The following is a 21747-nucleotide window of genomic DNA, read 5'->3' on the forward strand; positions in this document are numbered from 1 at the left end:
CTGATACCACAGAAATACAAAAATATCATCTATGAATATCATAAAAACCTCTATGCATATAAACTTGAAAATGTGGAGGAAATGGATAATTCTGAGAAACACACAGAATTCCTAGGCTCGATCAGGAAGAAATAGAATTCCTCAACAGACCAATATCAAGTACTGAAATTGAAGCAGCAACAAAAACCTTCCTAAAAAGAAAAGTCCTGGACCAGAAGGTTTCATGCCTGAATTTTACCAGACCTATAAAGAAGTGCTGGTGCTTATCCTGCAGAAATTATTCCACAGCATCAAGAAAGAAGGAATCCTCACCAACACATTTTAGGAAGCCAACATCAGCCTGATACCCAAACCAGGAAAGGATGCAACCAAAAAAGAAAACTATAGACCAATATCCCTTATGAATATAGATGCACAAATTCTCAAGAAAATCCTAGCAAACCGAGTTCAGGTGCTCATCAAAAAAATAATCCATCACGACTAAGTGGGCTTCATCCCAGAGATGTATGGATGGTTCAATGTACACAAATCTATAAATGTAACTCAACATATAAACAGAAGTAAAAATAAAGACTATATGATCCTCTCAATAGACACAGAAAAAGCATTTGACAATATTCAGCACCCTTTTATGATACGAACACTTAACAAAATAGGCATAGATGGGATTTACCTAAAAATGATACAAGCCATACATGACAAACCCACAGCCAACATCATACTGAATGGGTCAAAATTGAAAGCATTTCCACTTAGAAGTGGAACGAGACAAAGTTACCCTTTGTCACCGATTCTATTCAACATAGTGCTGGAAGTCATAGCCAGAGCAATCAGACAAAGGAAAGAAATCAAGGGCATGCACGTTATTTTTAGGGTTTTGATTTATTTTATTGAATTCTAGGTGCTTTATGTACATTCCACCTTGATTCTTTTGTTAGATATGTGTTTGCATATATTTTATTAGACATGTGTTTGTATATGCCTATCTATTTATTTTCTTAATGATATCTTTGGTGAGCAAAAATTTAAATTTGGTTAGTATAACCTGTCATTTTTTGTTTTGATCTCTTTACATTTTCTAATAAAAAAGCATCCTGCTAGGTCACAAAGAGCTTCTCCTACATTTTCTCCTTAAAACTTTATAGTTTTAGCTTTAACATAATGATCAATGATCATCTAAAATTAATGTCTTTGTGTATGGTGTGAAGTAGAAGTCAATTTCATTTTTCCCATGAGAATATCCACTTCTTCTATTATCATGTTTTGAAAAAAAAAAAAAACCTTTTATTTTCCTATTAGTGCTTTGGATAGTTTGTTGAAAATAAATTAATAGTATATGTGGTTCTATTTCTAAAATTTTCCACTTTCATTGATCGAATTGTCTGTTTTGGGCCAATAACATAACTTTCTTAAGATTAAGTTATGAAGTCAGATAGTATAATTTCTTGAGGCTTGTTCTTTATTTCAATAGATTACTTTTATCATTATAGGTTTATATATTTCTATAGTTTAAACCAAGTATCAATTTTTTAATAAGCTCTACTTGCATTATAATAGGGATTACGTTGAATCTATGAATCATCTTAACCATAGTAATTCTTCCAATATATTGTCAGGTTAAATTTTTCCATCTTATGTATCTTCTTTAATTTCCTTCATTACTGTTTTGTAGTTTTCTGCATAAATACTCTCCTTTTCCTATTTTTAAAAATATTAACTTTAAGTATTCTATGTTTTTTCAGGTTTTGTAAAAAGAATTTTTAGAAAGTTTTATTTATTTTCTAATCTCAACTTAAGCCTAATGCTATGATAGAGGAAGACTCTTAGTGTCTTAGCAGAGAGTATATATTTTACATCTGAAATGTTTGTGTGATAGAATCTTGCAAAAGTGTTACTTTGGCAATTTTGGACTATGGATCTTAGGAGACTGGCACTTTCTAATTTATTTTCTTGAAATGCTTGCCCTAGAGCAAGCTCTTAACCTCAGCACTAATGACATTTTTACCAGTTACTTTTTTGTTGTTTGCAACTTTCTTATTCATTGTAAAGTGTATACAGCAATCTTGACCTCTATGTTGTACTCATTTGCTAGGTCTGAACCACAAACTGGTAGCTGAAACAACAGAAATTTATTCTTTCACAGTTCTAGAGGTTAGAAGTCCAAGATCAAGGTCTTGGCAGGATTGGTTCCTTCTGAGGAACGTGAGAAAGAATCTCTTCCACGACTCTTCCCCAGCTTCCAGTGTTTTTCAGGATATCTTTGGTGTTCTGTATTTGCAGAAGTATCAACCCAATCTCTTCTCTCATCTTCCATCACATGGCAGTCTCTCTCAGTGTGTGTCTGCACCTAAATTTTCCCTTTTGATAAGGATACCAGTCATATTGGAATAGGGCCTATCCTAACCAAGTAAAACTTAATCTTAACTAAGTAAGTGTATCTGAAATGAAACTGCTTACAAAAATATTCATCTTCTGAGAGCCTAACTTGGGGTTAGTACAACACATGTGAATTTTTTGAGGACACGATTCTACACATAGCATAATAACTAGATGTGCCTTTCATACCCCTGGTCATGACAACGAAAAATGTCTCTAGACTTTGCCAAATGTCCCCTGGGGGACAAAAATCTTCTCTAGTTTAAAACCACTCCTCTAAAAAATTGATTGCCTTTAGTCTACATTGTTGTGAGGAGGCCTATGCTAGTCATTTGGAGAACAACATGGACAGAAGGGTGTCTCGCCAACCATGGCTGAATAAGAGGAATAACTGGTTCTCATTTTTAGGTATCGTGTACCACAGATCAACCTCTGGCCACTATAACTCACAAGCTTAATGTGCAAATTATACTCTTTTCACCCACAAATGTCTTATCACATTGGCATTAGTTTAAAATGTTGGATATATCACTGTTTAGATTAAATCCAGATGTAGATGACACCACCTGATTATTGTTTCTCTGTTTTAGCTTTTAGGCATAGTTTTTCTTAATTCAGACAAGTTGTCTGCTCATCCATATCCCCAATATACAAAGCTAGACAGGGACTGGAATATTGCAATAGATACACACGCTAAAAGGAGGGGCGAGGAAGGAAAGTACATAGCAGAGACTGGTCCATAGCACCTTTGTGACCCCTGCTCTTCAAGCCATATGTAATGGTTCATGTTGTAGCTAAGTAATTTTCTTTGCCAGCTTCCTGCCAGACCCACAAGTCTCTTTGAATTATGTCCTCTCTACCTTGAGGTGAGAATTAGAACACGTCCCTTCAGATTTTAGAAACATTTTTGTTTACCTGAGTGGTCTACATACTTCTGTCTTAAATCATTCTATAGTCTTAACAGAGGGTTTAAAAACCATGCACCCTTGACCTTGACCTGAACCCCGGTTTTACTGGTAAGATCCTGGATTTAATCATGGCTCTGAGTCTATTTTGAAAATTTTTTACCAGCTGGAAGTCTGAAAATAAGAATCATATTTATTTTTCAACATAGTACTCCTGTGTTAAAAATATTTTTTCTAAATTTTGGTTGAAAACATAACATCGTTATTGCTTTTCTTTCTTATTTTATCATAGGCCAGTAAATGAAGCTATTTGGTAATTTACATATTTTGCCCTGAAAACTTTTTTGCCTAGTCAAAAAGGTCATTCTGATACACACAATAGTTTTACCAGTATTTGGTCAATATATAACTTGGTTCCCACCTCTCCAGTCTCAATAACAATTTCTTTATTGTCTTTTCCCAGACATTAATAAAATTGCCTTGCTGCCCCTACAGTCTCTTTCCAAAATAGTCCCAATGCCACAAATATTAGGTTTTAGTTATGATACAACCTCACTTCTAGGTGCTAATTTCTGTTTCAATTATTTTTATCTGCATAACAAACAACTGACTCACACAGAGACTTACTCAACAACCTATTATTTCTCATAAAGCTGTATGTTGACTGGGTATTTCTGCTGTTCCACATCTTCTTAAATTTGGTTACTGATGAACTGACCCTTTTATTATCACGATATTCATTTTTTACTTCTGGTATGAAATCTATTTGTCTGATATGAATATAGATCCATCACATCTTTATGCTTTCTTTTTAAATAGTATATCTTTATCTTTTTTTACAACTTATGCATGTCTTTGCATTTCTTACAGACTGAGTATAAAGTTGGGTCTTGCTTTGTTATTGAGTTGGACAACCTGTATTTCCATTGAATTTTTAAAAAATTATTGACATTTAATGTAATTATTTCCAAGATTAAATTTTTACAATTTCAGAATATTACAGGGGTACAAACGTTTTGGTTACATGATTTGCTTTTGTGCAGTTTGAGTCAAAGTTATGGGCCCAGCATGCTTCTTCTGCACAACTCTGCTATCTAGTTTGAGTCAAAGTTATAAGTGTGCCCACCACCAAGGCAGCATGCCTTGTATCTGTTGGGTGTGACTTTATCCTTTCCCTCCTCCCCCTCCCACCTCCCATTTACCCCACTTTTGTACTATTGTTGTAATATATATTGCACCTAGTTGTTATTTATGCATCTCACAATTCAGATTTATAAAGTTTGTTTTAAACAGTTGCATGTGTTTTAAAGAAATTTGGAGATGGAAAATTTATATATTCTGTAATATATTCTATATGCTATATTATTTGCCTATGCATTTTTCATTTTCAAGGCCTTCCTGTCTTCTTACAGATTTTTCACTTGGTGCTATTTCTTTTTTAGGTCAATGAATGAAGGACTTCCTTTCAGATTTTTTTTGAGCTTAATATATATTTTATTAAAATTATTTTCACATATGTTTATGAGACATTTTTAAATTACACATTTGGCTGACATATTTCTATTGAGAAGCACTGGCCTCAGCTATGGCTTTACAAACTTGAATGGGCATTAAATTACCTGAGGATATTGCTAAAATTCAGATTCTGATTCCATAGGACCAAGATGGCCTGAAAATTTAGATATTTTTCATTTTATTCTACTTTTTATTAACATTATTTTTAAATTGTCAAATAAAAATTGTATACATTATAAGGTTTTGATATATGTATACAAGGTAGAATGATTAAATTGAGCTAATTACTATATCTATTTCACTTATCTTTTATGAGAAATTAGAAATATAGTTATTCTTAAATATACAGTACTTTATTACTATGTTATCTTGCTGTGCGATAGATCTCAAAACTTATGTCTCCTACCCCACCTATCCAAAGCTTTGTACATTTTGATCATCAATTCTTCATTCCCTTGCCCCACTACCCTAGCCTTGGGTAACCATCATTCTATTCTCCACTGAGTTCAACATTTTTAGATACCACATGTAAGTGAGATTATACAGTATTTTTTGTGCTCTTAGCATAATGTCCTCCAGATTCATCCACATTGTTGCAAATGACAGGATTTCCTTCTTTTTTAAGGCTGAATAGTATTTTATTGTGTATATATACCACATTTTTTATTAATTCTTCCACTGATAGACATTTATGTTAATTGCATATCTTCACCATTGCGAATAATGCTGCAATGATGTGGGAGGGCAGATATATCTTTGACATAGTGATTTCAATTCCTTTGGATATATACCCAGACGTAGGACTACTGGGTCATATAGTAGCTCTATTTTTAGTTTTTTGAGGAAACTCTATATAATTTTTTTTTAATGGCTATACTAATTTACATTTCTACTCAAGAGTTCCCTTTTCTCTGCATCTCAATAACTCTTATCTTTTTCATAAAAGCCATTCTAACAAGAGGTGATATCTGTGTTCATAATTTGCATTTCCCTAATGATTAGTGGTGCTGAGCATATTTCATGTACCTGTTTGCCATTTGTATGTCTGCTTTTGAGAAATGTCTGTTTAGGTACTTTTCCCATTTTTTATTCAAGTTATTGATTTTCTTGCTATGAAGCTGTTTAAGTTCCTTATATATTTTAGATATTAATCCCTTATCAGATGTATGTTTTCTTCTGTGGGTTTCCTCTTCATTTTGTTGTTTTCTTTGCTATGCAGAAGCTTTTTAGTTTGATACTAGACCATTTGTCTTATTTTGCTTTTTTGCCTGTGCTTTCAAGGTCATATCCAAAAAAAATAAAAAATGTTGTCTAATCCACTGTCACGGAGATTTTCTCCTGTTTTCTTCTAGCAGTATTACTACAGTGAAAGTATGCTGAGGATGAAGTCTCTCTGGTAATAGTTAATTGTATCCTTGACATTGTGCTGATATGTTGTATTGTCTCTGGATTTTGTTTTCTTCCTTGAAGTAATAATTTTATTTATTATAGTAAGAAGTTAAGACAGCTGAACTCAAACTTCAAGTTCTACATCACTGTGTTTGGAAGAAGCTGCATCTGCTCAGCTCTTCATACTTTCAGTGGTTGCTTTCACTGAGAAACGTGAGATTTCTGATGTGTGTCATTCAGTTATTGACTAAGGATTTGTGCAGTCTGTGTGAGATCTCCATGCTCTTCCTCATGTGACTTCCTCCTCCCATCAATACCCCATCCCCTTCACTTTTCTGCCATTCTAGAAGCCTCAAATTGTCCTCTGACTCTTTCTTCACACACCTAGGATTATAGCTTTTTCCTATTGTTTTCTCTACCCATACACAGTAAACTGAAGATGCCCTCAAGTGAAAAGCAATAGAAATGCAAATTTTATCCAGTAGAGTTTCTTTTTTTCAAGGTTTGACTCGTCTTTAATTTCTGTCTGCTTCTGGTAACTCTTTAGTGCCTTTAAATAATTGTTTTTATAATTTGTTTAGAGTTTACAATAGTCTTCTGAGGAACAGCTTGTCTGTATGGTATTCCATCATTACTAGGAGTCTCCAGGATTAATATTTGCCTTTTAAAGTCCACAATATCTTAGATATCTGAAAACTCCAATCTTTGTCAAAAGGCAATTTTTTCTATTTATTCCCATTTTACTGTATACTTTTTCTCTCTTCAATCGATCTCCTGGTGCTATTATCTTATCAAAACTTGCCATTGTGTCATTTTTTTTAATACTATTTTACTTTTTCAATTTTCATTTCAGCATATTATTATGGGGTTATGTGTTGCCATTGTGTTTTGCTATAGTCTGAATGTTTGTGACACTCTGTCCCCAAATCTATATATTGAAACCTAATCCCCAATGTGAGGATATTTGGAGTTGAGGCCTTTGGGGTGTGATTACATTGTGTTCTGGGAAACCTCATGAATGAGATTTCTAAGGTTTATAAGGGATTCATGTCCTCATAAAAGAGACTGCAGAGAGCTCCCTCATCTCTTCTGGCATCTGCAGTTACAGTGAGAAGATGGCCATATATGAGGAAGCCGGACCTCACCAGACACTGAATCTTCTGGCACCTTAATTTTCAACTTCCCAGCTTCCAGCACTATGAGAAATAAATTCTTATTGTTTGTAAGCGACCTAGTCTATGGAATTTTTGTTATAGCAGCCCAAATATCCCTTTCACAATTAATAGCCTTCCTTATATTATTTATTGAACATACATTATTGCCTCATTAAAACCTGCTTCATTGTAATTGTATCATATTCCTTTCAGCCTTCTTAAGCAATCCTTTTTTCTATACCACTAAATCTTTCAGGGTCAAGAGCTAGGACTGAATTTCCTGTATTATTCACTGACACAAAGAACCTATCATTTTCTCTTTATTTCTTCAATTCTGGACTACCTCAACTCTTTTATTCTATTTGCCTCCTCTTAGGGTACTAAACACTGACGTAGAAAAAAAATCACACAACTTTGAAGACTGATGTCAAGAAATTTATAAACTAGACTTCTATATTGCCAAAATTTTTATAAATAAAACCTCTTTTGGAGAAAAAAGACAGAACCCCAGTAGAATCAACAATAGTACAGTGAGAAATTTACTGATTCAAATAGCAAACCATGAAAGTAGTCAAAGTGCAGTTGACCCAGGTACATTAGGGACTAAAACTCTGCCATATCTGTTTTTCTGCCCTTTTGTAGCTTTCCTTATAATCTTTCTGATTCTCTCTATCCTTCTACAAACTGTTTTTTCTCTCAAATTAAATAATTGGTAGTTGTGGACTCACATTTATATTTTCAATGAGAAACACAATCTGAGCAACATTTTCTCAAATTCTTCATTCTAAATCCCAAGAATAATCTCTACTCTGGTTTAGGGTAGATGTAACTCTAGTCAAAGCAGCAGCTTCTATAGAACTATGTGGTTAAAGAATCATTTTCAAGGAATATCAATGCTATCATCAACATTCAGGAAATATATATTCATTTAAATGTGAAATATATTTTCCTTGAATTACTAATCCTGGTACTTTTCTCATCACTCACAGAAAATAGCCATATCTCCAAATTCCAGAGAAGATAGATTCCATAAGATAATCTCTCCCCCAAATTCCTGCCAAAAATCTCTAGTCTTACCTTTATTATCATCCATTTTTTACTTGGTTAATTTATTTTTAAATAATGACAGATCTGTCTCTCTTCTTTTTCTAAAGCTAATGCTACCACCAGATTTCTAGATTTTCATCTTACCATATGTCATTGCCCTCTGCTAATTATATTCTCTGCTTCCTGTAGATTTAGTCTCTACTTGTGTACTAACGTCATCTCATGAGCACATTAAGATTAATAGGTATGATGTGAGATCCTGGCAGGAATGAAATGGCACAACTGAACTCAGAAATTTGAGGAAAATTTAATATGGGACTATATACAAATGTATAACAGGGTATACTGAAACCACCAGGGACAGAAAGGGTCTTTTCTGCCATCCAGCCTGAAGGGATTGAGTGAAGGGAGCTGGTATTAGAAACTGAGATAGAGAGGCTGTGTGGAAACCAGGGAAAATGAGGTAATAAACATCTTTGTGTCCTCCTCCTTTCTTCTTATTTCATACAAAGGCTGCCACTAATCAAAATCAAAAGAAAGCATGTGAAATATAAATCATGTAGTTTAGCTTCTTGAACATAGAGTAGATTTGAAAGGGCAAAATGGAAGATACCCATGTATCTGTTAAACCACTTAACATTTCAATGAAACAAAGTTTTGTTTTGTCTCATATTTCTCCCAGTTGGCCCCATATCTCCTTTCTCCTTCCGTGGCAAAGATTTTCAAGGAGTAAGTTTGGCTTACTGTCTCCTTTCTCCTTTCATCTATGTATCCTCCCACCTATACCACCATCAACAACTCCACTGAAACTCTTCTGGTGAACGTCACCAAGACTTATTTACTATTTTTTTCTGGACCGTTTTTCACATCAAACCCTACTGGGCTGCCCAACACTACATAACACGTTCTTACCATTTCTTCCTAATTGGCACTCTCTCTTCTCTTGCCTTTTCCTTTTGCTTCTCATTGTGTGTTCCTTTCTCTATCTATTCCTTATGTGTTAGTGTTTTTCAGTACCTATCTAAGGAAAGAACTTGCACATTCTCTCTCTCTCTCTCTCTGTATATATATATATATATATATATATATATATATATATATATATATATACACATATATATATGTATTTCTTTTTCGCTGATGCTTTATAAAACTATATTCCTTCCAGAACACTCTCTTATGCTTCAGATGCACATATTAGGATTACTTAAAGGAAACATTGACTTTAATAATTTACAATCTGACAAACTCAGTGTGTCCTAAGCTCTGCTGATCTCCCTCTTCATTAAATATGCCGCTTCCAGTCCTGTGGCCCTGGAGCAATAATCCATTTATTAATTTTAGGAATTGAACATGATTTTTTTCCTCACTTTACACATCACAAAATCCTCACCTATTCATCTGTTACCTAAATATCTTTTGAGTTCACCCAATGACCTCCAGCCCTGTTTCCATACATCTACTCTAGACCACAGCATGACTACTGTAAGCATTTAACTTTTTCTCTATTTCAAACATGCCATAAGATTTTAGCTGCTGTCGTCACAAGAAAAGTAACTGAGTGAGATGATAGTTATGTTAACCTGCTTGACTCTAGTAATCATTTTGCTATCTGTATGTATCCCATAAAACCATGTTGTACACTTCAAATACACACAATAAAATGTATTTTTTAAGAAAAGGAAAAAAGAAAAAAAAATCAAACTCTACAATTCCAAGTGATCTCTCAAAATGTACATTTGATTATATTTTTCCCAGATTAATGACTTTCCACTGCCCCTAGTATTCCTTGGGTGGTATTTCTGGTTTACACTCTGCTTAACACTCCAGCCTCATACTCTCAGAGTAATTTTTAGCTAAATTGAAAATCTTCAAGCTCTTTGAGTTCCCATGATTTCTTTTGCCTCTGCTTCCTATTTTATTTTACTTTAAATTTATTCCTGGAACATTCATAGTACTAAGATATGCATGACAATTTAGAAATCATCAACTTATACTTCTTTCAATTTGAAAGGAAAAGACCATTTTCCACATGCTGGGAAATAGGTAGTTGACACATTTGAATAGATTTGATCAGCCTGAAAAGCATATATAGTGAAAAGGTAAAAAGTTGAGGACAGGATACTGAATAATACCAAAATTTAAGGGCAAGTAGTGTACTGAAAATTAAGAAAGGTAAGAATTTAGAAAACAATAGTGTGTTATCCCTTTCTAATTTTGCAAAGCAGTCAGATTATTATGAATTCATGGCAAACCAATCCTTCTCTGTGATTTTCAACTTAAAAAATTTAGTAAATTGATCTGTAATTGACTTTAAGACATTTTCAAAACATTAGAGATGATTGCTCGTATAGTCCAGCCAAAATATTTTGTACTCCAAGGATGTTTAGCATAGCTGTATATTGACTAGACTGGAGCATTTAATTACAGCATCTGTAGCTTCCCATTGTAGCTCAACACAAGAATGACTGAGACATGGCCTGTGAAGGCCTGAAAAACTAATTGCTACATTATCTGTACTCTAGTCTTTTTCACTTCACAAGCACTTAAAAATATATATTTAAATCTGCTTTCTAATTACAAGGTCCTATAACAGAGTGTCCTATCCAGAAAACAGCATTATTATTCTGGCTTTCAACACATTTAAGCGTTTTTATTTTGCTGAGTTTTCTTTCTTTTTTGTTTACTTCCTTTTGCAAACATGTTTAATGGCTAATTACCATTTCAGCTTTTTTATCTTAATTGCTACACATTTAGAGACACTTGTCATTAAAGCTCTAGCAGATAAGACATTCGCTCAAACAATATTTTCATTTTACTTGTCCGTACGTAGCTTTATCAAAATGACATTCTTATTAATTTAAGTACTTATTCTTGAGCATCAAACAATAATTTATATCAAAGCCCTATCTTTTTTGTATTAGGTACTGAAAACTTTTATATTTTAGAATAAAAGTGTAACAACTTATTTCTCAGCACCAATACATGATAGAACTACAAAGACCATTGCCTTAACAATAATGTATGCAACATTGTTTTCTCCCAGGACTCATTTAATGAAATTCAATATGCAAATGTTTTATTTTATGAATTATAAAGTCATCAAGACTTTAGTTACCAGTAAATGTACCCTTAAAATTTTGAATTTATGTTTGAATTTGTACTTTGTTTTAATTGACAAAATATAAACTATATTTATAGTGCATAACATATTTTGATATATGTATACATTGTGAAATGGCTAAATCAAGTTAACATATGCATTACCTCACATATTTATCATTTTTTTATGGTGAGAACACTTAAAATCCATTCTCTTGGTAATTTTGAAGTATATAATACATTGTTTTTAACTATAATCACCACGTTGTAAAATGGATTTTGCCTTTATTTCTCCTGTCTAACTGAAATTTTGTATCCTTTGACCAACATCTTCCCTTGGATGAACCTGGAAGACATATTAAGCCAGGCACAAAAAGACACATACCACATGATCTCACTTCTATGTGGAATCTAAAAAAGATGAATTCATGGAATTAGAGAGTTGAATCACACATTTCTGTAGAGGCTAGCATTAACTTTATATAGATCGAAGTATCACTGATGTAATAGGCAATTTGAGTGCTGTGGTTTTCTCCGCCCACTAAGAAAACTGTCCAACTTCTGCAGCAAGGATGTTGACGATTTCCTATTCAGTACAGGCCTTGTAAAGTGTGCTTTGGAACCCTATTTAAAGAACTGTATTAATATGAAGTGCTGTTTCTTTCAAGTTCTTATTTTATAAGGTCTCTGTGCTCTGGGACAAGCTAGTGTCTATTTTCTGAGTGGCATATAGAAAAAAAAAGAAAACCGTCCAACTTCTGAAATAGACTTTGCCTCCTTAAGTATTTCACTGGTAAGAAGGGCTCAATTCACTGGCTCAATTCTGTCAGGATAATTTGAACTACAGGTGGTCATCTTCTACATTATTTCCATTATATTTCATGGACATTAATTTTAGAATTTAATATAATCAGTTGGTTAAGGACTGCATTACTGGTTAGCACTGATCATATTTTTGAGCAAATAGTAATAACTAGCATTTGTAAAACATCTCCATGTACACAATTCCATTTATTTTGGGGGAAAAGATGAGTAAGTATGTTTAATCCCAGGTGTGTTTGTGTATTTGTGTGTGTGCATGTGCATATGTGCTTAATAATATTCTTTTCATTTCATATACAGAAAGAAATTTTATACTTTGAGGTATTATTTATTCCCATTTATTCCACACATGAAAACATAAAAAATCCTGTTTAGCACATTTTGCTTAGCAATACAAATTAATACTACAATTAATTTTTGTCAATGTTGGCAATAGAGAATTTTAATAAAGGGTACCTCAGAAAGCAAAGATTGACCATGAAAATAGGTTCGTGACAACAGTGTTCATTGGGAATGACTTCCATATATATTGTTTTAATCAAAAAGAGAGAATCATGGTATCCAAACATGAAGGACATACATGCAGTCCATATCTTGCTTTCTTATACAAATAGCATGAAATTTTCTTTAGGTAAATCACAATAATAAACTATTTCAGGGAAAGTTGAAAACCTATTTATACACATTAAAAGTTTATGTTCATTTCTGAAGAAAAGTTCAGTTTATAGTAAATAGAAAACAAAATAATAACCTGCTGCCTTCTGAAGCAAATGCATATTTGAGGTTTATTTGCTAGGTTAAGTTTGTAAATTTAGAATTGGGAAGGGAGCCCAGATTAAATCAAAACTAACCACTTGTTAACTGCAGTGGATGAACACATTACAGATAAAGGATTATATTAAAGGATTTATTTTCTGTATTTACTTGTTCTTTTTAAAAAAGAAGCAAAAAGATCCTATAGATTTCAAAAACGATGTATAGCATTAATAACATCGTGTGTGAAAGCTATGCTATTTGTGGAGGATTGTAATTATAGTACTAGAAACTAACACGCATAAAAACACTGCATTATTCAGTTCTACAGAAGTAATTACACAAAAATTTTTCTAATTATTTTCTATTTTCTTTATAAATCAACTATATAATCACAATCCACTCTTTGGATAAGTTCCTTTCTCTAATATGTGTTTTAATAAGTTATAACTAGCAATGAAACGTAACCTCTACAAATGGCAAAATGTTTGAACTAGGGCATAACACCTCCCAGGTTTTTGCAGTGCTTAACCTGAGTAGCTTTCAATGTAGGGAAAATGTAAATAAAACGGCTCAGTCTTGACCCACTTGGTCAAGAAAACACTGTGCAAAATGCTCAAAGCTGCAAAACAAACAAACAAACAAACAAACAAACAAAAATAATCAAAGCACCATATAGTCCAAATTCACATATTTAGTAAACAGTGACTGTACATGTTCTTTAGATTTTCAAAAACAAATTCATAAATGCATACATTTATAAATTTACGTATTATTTTTCTGGCATAAATTTTACTCAAAATGGAAAAATTATGACTTTAGTACAATGTTGTAGATCCATCTATTTCTTGTAAAAAGGAAGATGATGTACATCACTTTATGAAAATACGTGTTAGTATCAATAAAGACCTACTAGGTACAACATAGATTATATCAACAGAAAGCCACAACTAGCTTTAAAAAAGGTCCTTGTTTGAGGATTTTCTACACCAGAGGTCAGCAAATGTTTTCTACGGAGGGCCAGATAGTAACTCATCAGGGTTTGCAAGCACACAGAATATATATTCTGTAGTTATGGCGGAAATAGCCATCCACAACACATAAATGAATGAATGTAGTGATTTTGTGAGAAGTATAAAGCAGAGAAGAACCTAGATTTTCTCTTTTGGAACACAGTTTCAGTTTGCTAACAACTCATTTCTACACAATTCCAAATAAGAACTTCATCAGATTACTTATTCAACTAATATCCACTAATTTAATTGTAATAATTTTAATGCGTTTGTGCTGAAATTTTATTTTTTATGTATATTCCTTTTATTTTTATTTTTGGAAAAAGATTGTGAAATTGCTAACAGGCTCAGAACAAATTTAATCAAAAACAACCCAAATGCCCATCAATTCACGAATGGATTAGTAAATTGTAGTATATGTATACCATGGAGTATTACTCAGCTATAAGAAATAACGGTGATATGACATCTCTTTGGTTCTCCTGGAGAGAGTTGGAACCCATTATATTAAGTGAAGTATCCCAAGAATGGAAAAACAAGCATCACATGTACTCACCAGAAAATTGGTTTCCCTGATCATCACCTAAATGCACATTTGGGAATGATACCGATTGGATATCAGACTGAGGTGGGGGGTGGGGGGAGGGGATGGTGTATGCCTACATGATGAGTGCCTTGCAGACCATCTGGGGAATGGTCATGCTTGAAGTTGCTGACTCGGGGAGGTGGGGGGTGGGGGGAGGGGATGGAGGTATAACTACATGGTGAGTGCCAGGCGCACTGTCTGAGGAATGGACATGCTTGAAGCTCTGACTCAGGGGGATGGGCGGGACATGGGCAATATATATAACCTGAACTTTTGTTCCCCCATAATAAGCTGAAATAAAAAAAAAAAGAGGAAAAAAAAACAACCAAAGAATTACTAAATTTTCATAAAGGACATTATTTGCACCTTTTTCATGGAAACTGAATCCATAACTGGATTGTACATATACTTTTTTCAAAAAATATCTGTATTTATGGCATATTAAAAATGAATTCTAACAAGACAGTCAAGGAAGTCTTTCCTATTAGCAAACAAAAGGTAATTCTTTTTTTTTTTTTTTTTTGAGACAGAGTCTCGCTCTGTTGCCTGGCTAGAGTGAGTGCCATGGCATCAGCCCAGCTCACAGCAACCTCAAACTCCCGGGCTCAAGCCATCCTCCTGCCTCAGCCTCCCGAGTAGCTGGGACTACAGGCATGCGCCACAATGCCCAGCTAATCAAAAGGTAATTCTTAGGGTAAATAATACTAGTTACTCTAAAGAGAAAACCACCTTAATCTCAGTGGTTTAACATAGTAAAAAAAAATTCATTTGTTTTTTTCCTTATTCAGTACAGTGGGGGGTGTTCCTGGTCCACGCATATCTTTTTAAATAAGAATTAAGGGACCAATCTTCCATCTTCTGGCTTTTCTCTAGATTTGCAGGCATCTCCCTTCCAACAAGAATGGAGAAGAAAAGAGGGAGTGGAAGATTGTGTGAGATATTTTTATGGACCAGACTGAAACCTAAAAACTTCTATTCATTTTCTATTGATCAGAATTCACTTACATAGTATCATCTATATGTAAGATAATTAAGCCTGTGCCCAGGAGCAAAAGAAAAAGATGAACTGGTAGCTAGGTTCTGTTGTACAAGACAATTTTCTAGCTGAAAGGTGTATAAAAATATAAACTGAATTAGAAATTGTCAGGAATGTGTTTTTACAAAGGATAGTGTATCTATAGTATAAATTTCCTTTTAACACAATTACCAGAAAATATACATTATTAGACACATGTATTTTATAACATCTTAACTTTGTTTTTGCTTTTTGCTTGTTTTATTTATGTGAAATTCTAGACAACATTTTAATGTGTTGTACAAATCTAAATAATTGCTACTAACTAAAGAATTCTTTTCTTCATTATAATTAATAGGTTAAAATATTTAGTGTAAAAGGTTAAAAAATTTATGATTACTTAACATTACTATTCATGTTTCATATAATCTGTTGCCTTTTAATGTAAATAATTTGAATCAGAAATAATTTATTTGCAATTGTTTATTTTTAATTAAACTTTTATTTTGGAATAGTCTTAGAATAGTTGCCAAGATAGTACAGAGAGATCCTGTATACTCTAAAATCAGTTTTCTCTATGTTAACATCTTATGTTACTATGGTACCTTTGTCACAACTAAAGAACCAATATTGATATGTTTTATTATTAACCAATTATCTATATTTTATTAGTTTTAAGCTAATGTCATTTTTCTGTTCCAAGATCCCAACCAGGATACCACGTTTCCTTAGATTTCTCTTGGCTTTGAAAGTTTCCCAGACATTCCTTGTTTTTGATGACCTGGATAATTTTGAGGAATTCTTACCAAGTATTTTTTAAAAATGTCCCTCAAATGAGATTTGTCTGATGATTTTTCTGATAATTTTACTGGGATAATGCATTTTTAGGAGGAGGCCCACAGAGATTAAAGTGCATTTCTCATCACTTCATATAAAAAGGATTTATTATTAACATGACTTATTACTGTTGATGTTAACCTTGATCACTTGGCTGAAGTAGTAATTATCACATTGTCACATTTCTCCACTGTAAAGTTACTCTACCCTCCATGCCCCTCGTTTTCATGCAGTACTCACTGGAAGACAGTAGCTATGTGCTGCCCCAATTTAAGGGATGGGGAGTTATGTTCTACCTCCTTAGGAGCCAAGTATTTCCATAAATTATTTGGAATTATTCTGTACAGATGATGTGCAGAATTTTTAGCAGAATAGACACATAGATATTTATTTTATATTTTGGGTAACAATCAATACTTTATTCGGTTGCTCAGATTGTTCTAGCTTTAGTCATTGGGAGCTCCTTCAGTTGGCTCTCTTTGACATGTTCTCACGTTTGGCTTTTTGAGTATTTTCTTACTTTCTGGTGTTACAAGAATCTTCATGGTACATTCTGGTACATAGTCCCAGAATCAACTAGATCTACAAGGAGCCCTGATTTTTTTTTGATTGAAGAATATTATGAGAGACTAAGATCTAGGCACTGGAAGAACTTTGTCATTATTAAAATGAAGTCTAATATTTTATTTATCAGGATTACTTAGACCATTCCTTACATATCTTTAAAAATGCACAATTATGTAAATGTGTATTGACATTTTACCTATCCAAATGTGATAAAACATTGCCTATTATATGAAGAATACATATATGTTAGAAAATTATTTGAAATTACAATTAAACACTTGATTATTAATTTTGGGCAGACAATGTAGAATTTATATAACATTTCTCATTTAATCTACATTCAATTCAAGGAGGTAGGTACATTCTTATCTTCTTTAACACATAATAAACTATACCTTAATAAATTCAAATGGCTATGAAATACTTAAAGTGGGGCATGCAATCATATTTTTTTGATAAGTAATTATAAGAAGATACTTTCTAAGGTAAATATGTATAATATTTAAAAATATCTAAATCAATTAAATTTGGTTGAACAGTTTTCAAATTTCATGGCTTAGAAAAAGATACCAAAGTTCCTGGAAGTATCCAATGACTTTCTATACACCAGCTTGCTTGCACAAATAATTCATGTATACTTATATATGAAACCAAGGCAAAGCATGGGTTTATTTATTAATAGCTTTTGGGAAAAAAAAATACAATTTCTTAACTGAATCCAAAGAATTATTGTCAAAGTTGAGATCAAATAAAAAGTACTATTAATGGCTTATCATATGTTGAGCTAAATCTAGCTACATTAAAAAATAAATGACTAGTTTAGAAACAAAAAAGAGAAAACCTTGACAATTTCATGAGAAATTAAATAATACGGAAAAAATATTTTAAATATGGTAAGTTGGTAATATGTTCTTTACTTGCTTTTCATTGTATCACTGTGTTTCATTGGTGACCTTTCTAATAGAAAAATAAGAAACTCAACTGTTTTAGTGTATATATAAACAAAGCTCATTTCACTCTGGTCTCTGCCTAAGGGATAATTGGTTGATCACTTTAGAAGCTGACTTTAAGAAAATGAAGGACTAATAATGTTGTTGGAAGACTGAAATGAGTTCAATAAGAGACAGAAATGCTTTTTAAAGTTAATTATGTTTGCTCTTCCTTCTCCCTCGGATGTTCGTTACCTTCAAATGGAGGCACACATTGGCAGAAGTAATTACCAGGTTGGTCAATGCAGGTGGCTCCATTCTTGCAAGGATGGGAAACACACTCATCTGTGTCTGGTTCACATCTTGTACCTTTGAAAAATAATAAAAAAGATGTTAAGTTTTAATAAGGCAAGCGAGTGCCAGGTTACAATTCTTAGCTTTGCCAAAGCCTTTTACTCTACTTAGGATGATATATCAAACTAAATTCATCAGATAAGAGTGCCACATATATTTGTGTCCGAACCCATTTATTTCACCTACAAACTGCAATAACTTTAGAGTTACTAAATGCAGACTAATCTCCTCTGAGTTTGTAGGCATTCTAAGTCTGCTTAGATGTGAACTAATTTTATCTTCTGCTTGGGAGCGTAGAAATGGTGTAGATGTTTCAGGTTATTGAGATGCAAATCAAATGTTAGGCTAAGGGAAATATAAAACAAACAGAAAGAAAATACTGGTGAATCAATAACATCCTGATGTATGTCCCCAAGGGCTAAATGTTCTTTAGAAGGCACAGTTGTTAAATGCTGTTTCCCAATAAAACCAAGGAGACAGACACATTTGAATCTACCCGGGAGCTCTGAAGATATAGTGTTAATGGAGCCAGCATGATGAATCACATGTTTTTCTATTAATTTCACAAAGTAAGCCTATATGAAAAGAAAATAAAATAGAAAAGTCCATTAACTATATAGTTTTAGCATTTTCTTTTTAACTAGTTCTACAGTTCAGATTTTCCATTCATGCTTGACCTACAACTTGTGTTGCTAAAGCTGACCTTTCATATTACAAAACTTAGATTGTTTGTTAATTTCCTAAGAGTTGAAAAATATTGCCTAAACTGACACTGAATTGATTCTTATGACTTATGACAGCTAATTTTCTTACCAATTTGTAACAAGTATAGAAAAATTGACATTGACCTAATGCAAATTATTCACAAATTATGTGAATGGAAATATTCCTTTTATTCTTAAAATAAATTCTCTAAAACAGTGACATGAATCTGGGCAGAAGAAAAAATACATAATGTGAATCTAAACAGGAACGAGCATAGTTAACTAAATAGAAAATGTTACTATTATCATCAACAAAATGAAGTATGAACAATTCCATGAAAATCTGATATTAGAACATCAAGTTAAGCTAAAGAACAAAGTAAAAATTAAAAATAATTATGTGAGTGAATGAATACTTTCTAAAACTTAAATATATTTATTTGGTCATTTTCCCTAGGGCTCAACTTTGTGAGAAACAAATGGCACAATTACAAACCCTGGTTCATTTACAAGAGCAAAAACGTGCATTGTACACTAAATATATCTATTTCTTTGACAATGTAAATATACAATAAAATAATCTAAGCACAATTTACATATTCAAATATTCTCCTGGAAAAAATTAATATGCATGTCCATGAGATTAATTGTATCTTCTAAAAATAAAGAGTTGCTTTCATCTAAATTAACCTTCAGTGATCATAGTTTTGGTCAGCATACATGCGTGCCTTGAAATCTATTCTGACATAGGCTGCTATAGGTGCTATGAAGAGCAACACAAGCACCACCATTTGTACAGAGATCACTTAGACATTCATCTACCTCAATCTCACAGTTATTACTTAGAAAAAGCAAACAATTCACTTCATTAATGTGTCACTGATGTATCATTCAACTAAGTCTAATATGATTTTCAGCACATGAAATTATCAATTACCTGCAAAAAATCAACACATTGCCTAATGCTATGAGGTAGATGTTTATTCTTTTGGCTTTTATTTTGATGTGACAATAGCGGCTTTACTCTTACCTTGGGGAACCAAGGAAAGTTCAAAATTTTCACTGTTTCCTTAAAACACATTTTTATACAAGACTTTATAGTGTTAACAAAATTAATTTTCCTTGATGCCTTTTCTTTCAAAAATTGTATGTTATACACATTGGGTATTATCCAAAATTCATTAAAAAAAAGCAGCTCTCAGCTCCTGTTTCATTCAATTAATGTAAACTAAATTACTTCTCATATTCACAAATTATTTTAGACATTACTTAAGAAAAAAACAGTGATATGTTTTTAGCAATTGCTTAAGGAAAGAACACATAGTGGAATTTATCTTTTGTTTAATTGCATTACTCATCATCTGAACTCCCTTTTATATATGGAGAATTATCTACTTACTGACTCTTTGCTTAATGGTAAAGACCACCTTCCAATACAGAAGGTAAAAATACAAGTTATTTTCTTTCCTAGTCTCAGGTACTCCAAAATGAGGGTATGCAGTCAAAAGTTGGTTAATTTGATGGTCCCACTGTAGAATTTGAAACGAAGCTGGTAGATAGAGTAGAATTAATTTTTTTCCTGCAGGTGAGAGTATGAGGGCAACCATACCAATTTTTGAGGGTCTCCATGACAGAACTGCCATGATGTTATCTATTGTCAGAGGCATCCTTCCCCCACTATTAGTGTGACTTAATATCTGGTATGTTCTCATCTGCTGCCTCGTCTCCCTTGTTTATATCAGTTTTTCAAATCTGATTCTAGAGACTTCTATAGGTAACATTGTTTTAATAATCTGTAAATTATTAATAAATCAATTTCTCATTAAATCAACCTGAGTATATTTCCATCAGTATATTTCTATTGGTATGTATTACAATTTATTTTTCTCACTGTTATTAAATATTTACATTTCAATTTTACAGATGAAGCAATAAGGAAAAACTAAAAAGAATTTTCAAATATTTGTGGTAAATATTATTAATGTTAATAAATCATTAAGTTTAACTTATATTCCATATTCCTCTACTTTAAGGGACAGAGAGTGTTATATCTACCACCCTTTGAAGTAGAAATATCAGTTTATTGAATTAATTAATTTGTTGTGATGTCTTTGCCTGGCTTTGCTTTCTAGGTAATAGTGGTTTCATAGAATTAAATGGAAAATGTTCCATCTCTCTTCCTTTATGGAAAGAGTCTGTGTAGGGTTGACATTATTTTCTCTTTAAATATTTGATAAAACATACGAGTATAGCTATATGAGCCCTTGCTTTTCTTGTGGGTAATTATTTAATTATAATTCAATTTCTGTTATTTGTTCTCAAATTTTTGTAACTTATGTCCTTTTAGGAATTTTTATATTCCTTCTACGCAGTCTAATTTGTTGGCACAAATCATCATAATATTCGCTTACGACATTTTAAAATTTCTCTAGTGCTGCTGTAAGATGTTTCCTCTTTCATTCCTGCTTTTGATAACGTGTGTCCTCTCTCTGTTTTTTAGTAAGTCTAGCTAAAATTATATCAGGTTTGCTGGTCTTTTCAAAAGAACCAACTATTATTTTCTGTTTACTACTTTACTGATTTCTAATCTGGTGTTTGTTGTTTCCCTCTTTCACTTACTTTGGATTTGAATTGCTTTTATTTTTCAAGCTTCTTGAGGTTCAAACTTAGAGTATTGAA

General features: G+C 32.7%; 1 protein-coding gene across 1 annotated transcript in view; it reads right to left on the bottom strand.

The window, feature by feature from the left end:
* EYS (eyes shut homolog) overlaps positions 1-21747 on the bottom strand; it is a 1451515-nt gene that overhangs the window by 1059579 nt on the left and 370189 nt on the right. Inside the window, 1 exon segment of the mRNA XM_045543805.1 lies at positions 18266-18379. Coding sequence (XP_045399761.1) covers positions 18266-18379 — 114 coding nt within the window.

This window comes from Lemur catta, chromosome 2 (genome assembly GCF_020740605.2).
Source record: "Lemur catta isolate mLemCat1 chromosome 2, mLemCat1.pri, whole genome shotgun sequence".
Classification (NCBI taxonomy): domain Eukaryota; kingdom Metazoa; phylum Chordata; class Mammalia; order Primates; family Lemuridae; genus Lemur; species Lemur catta.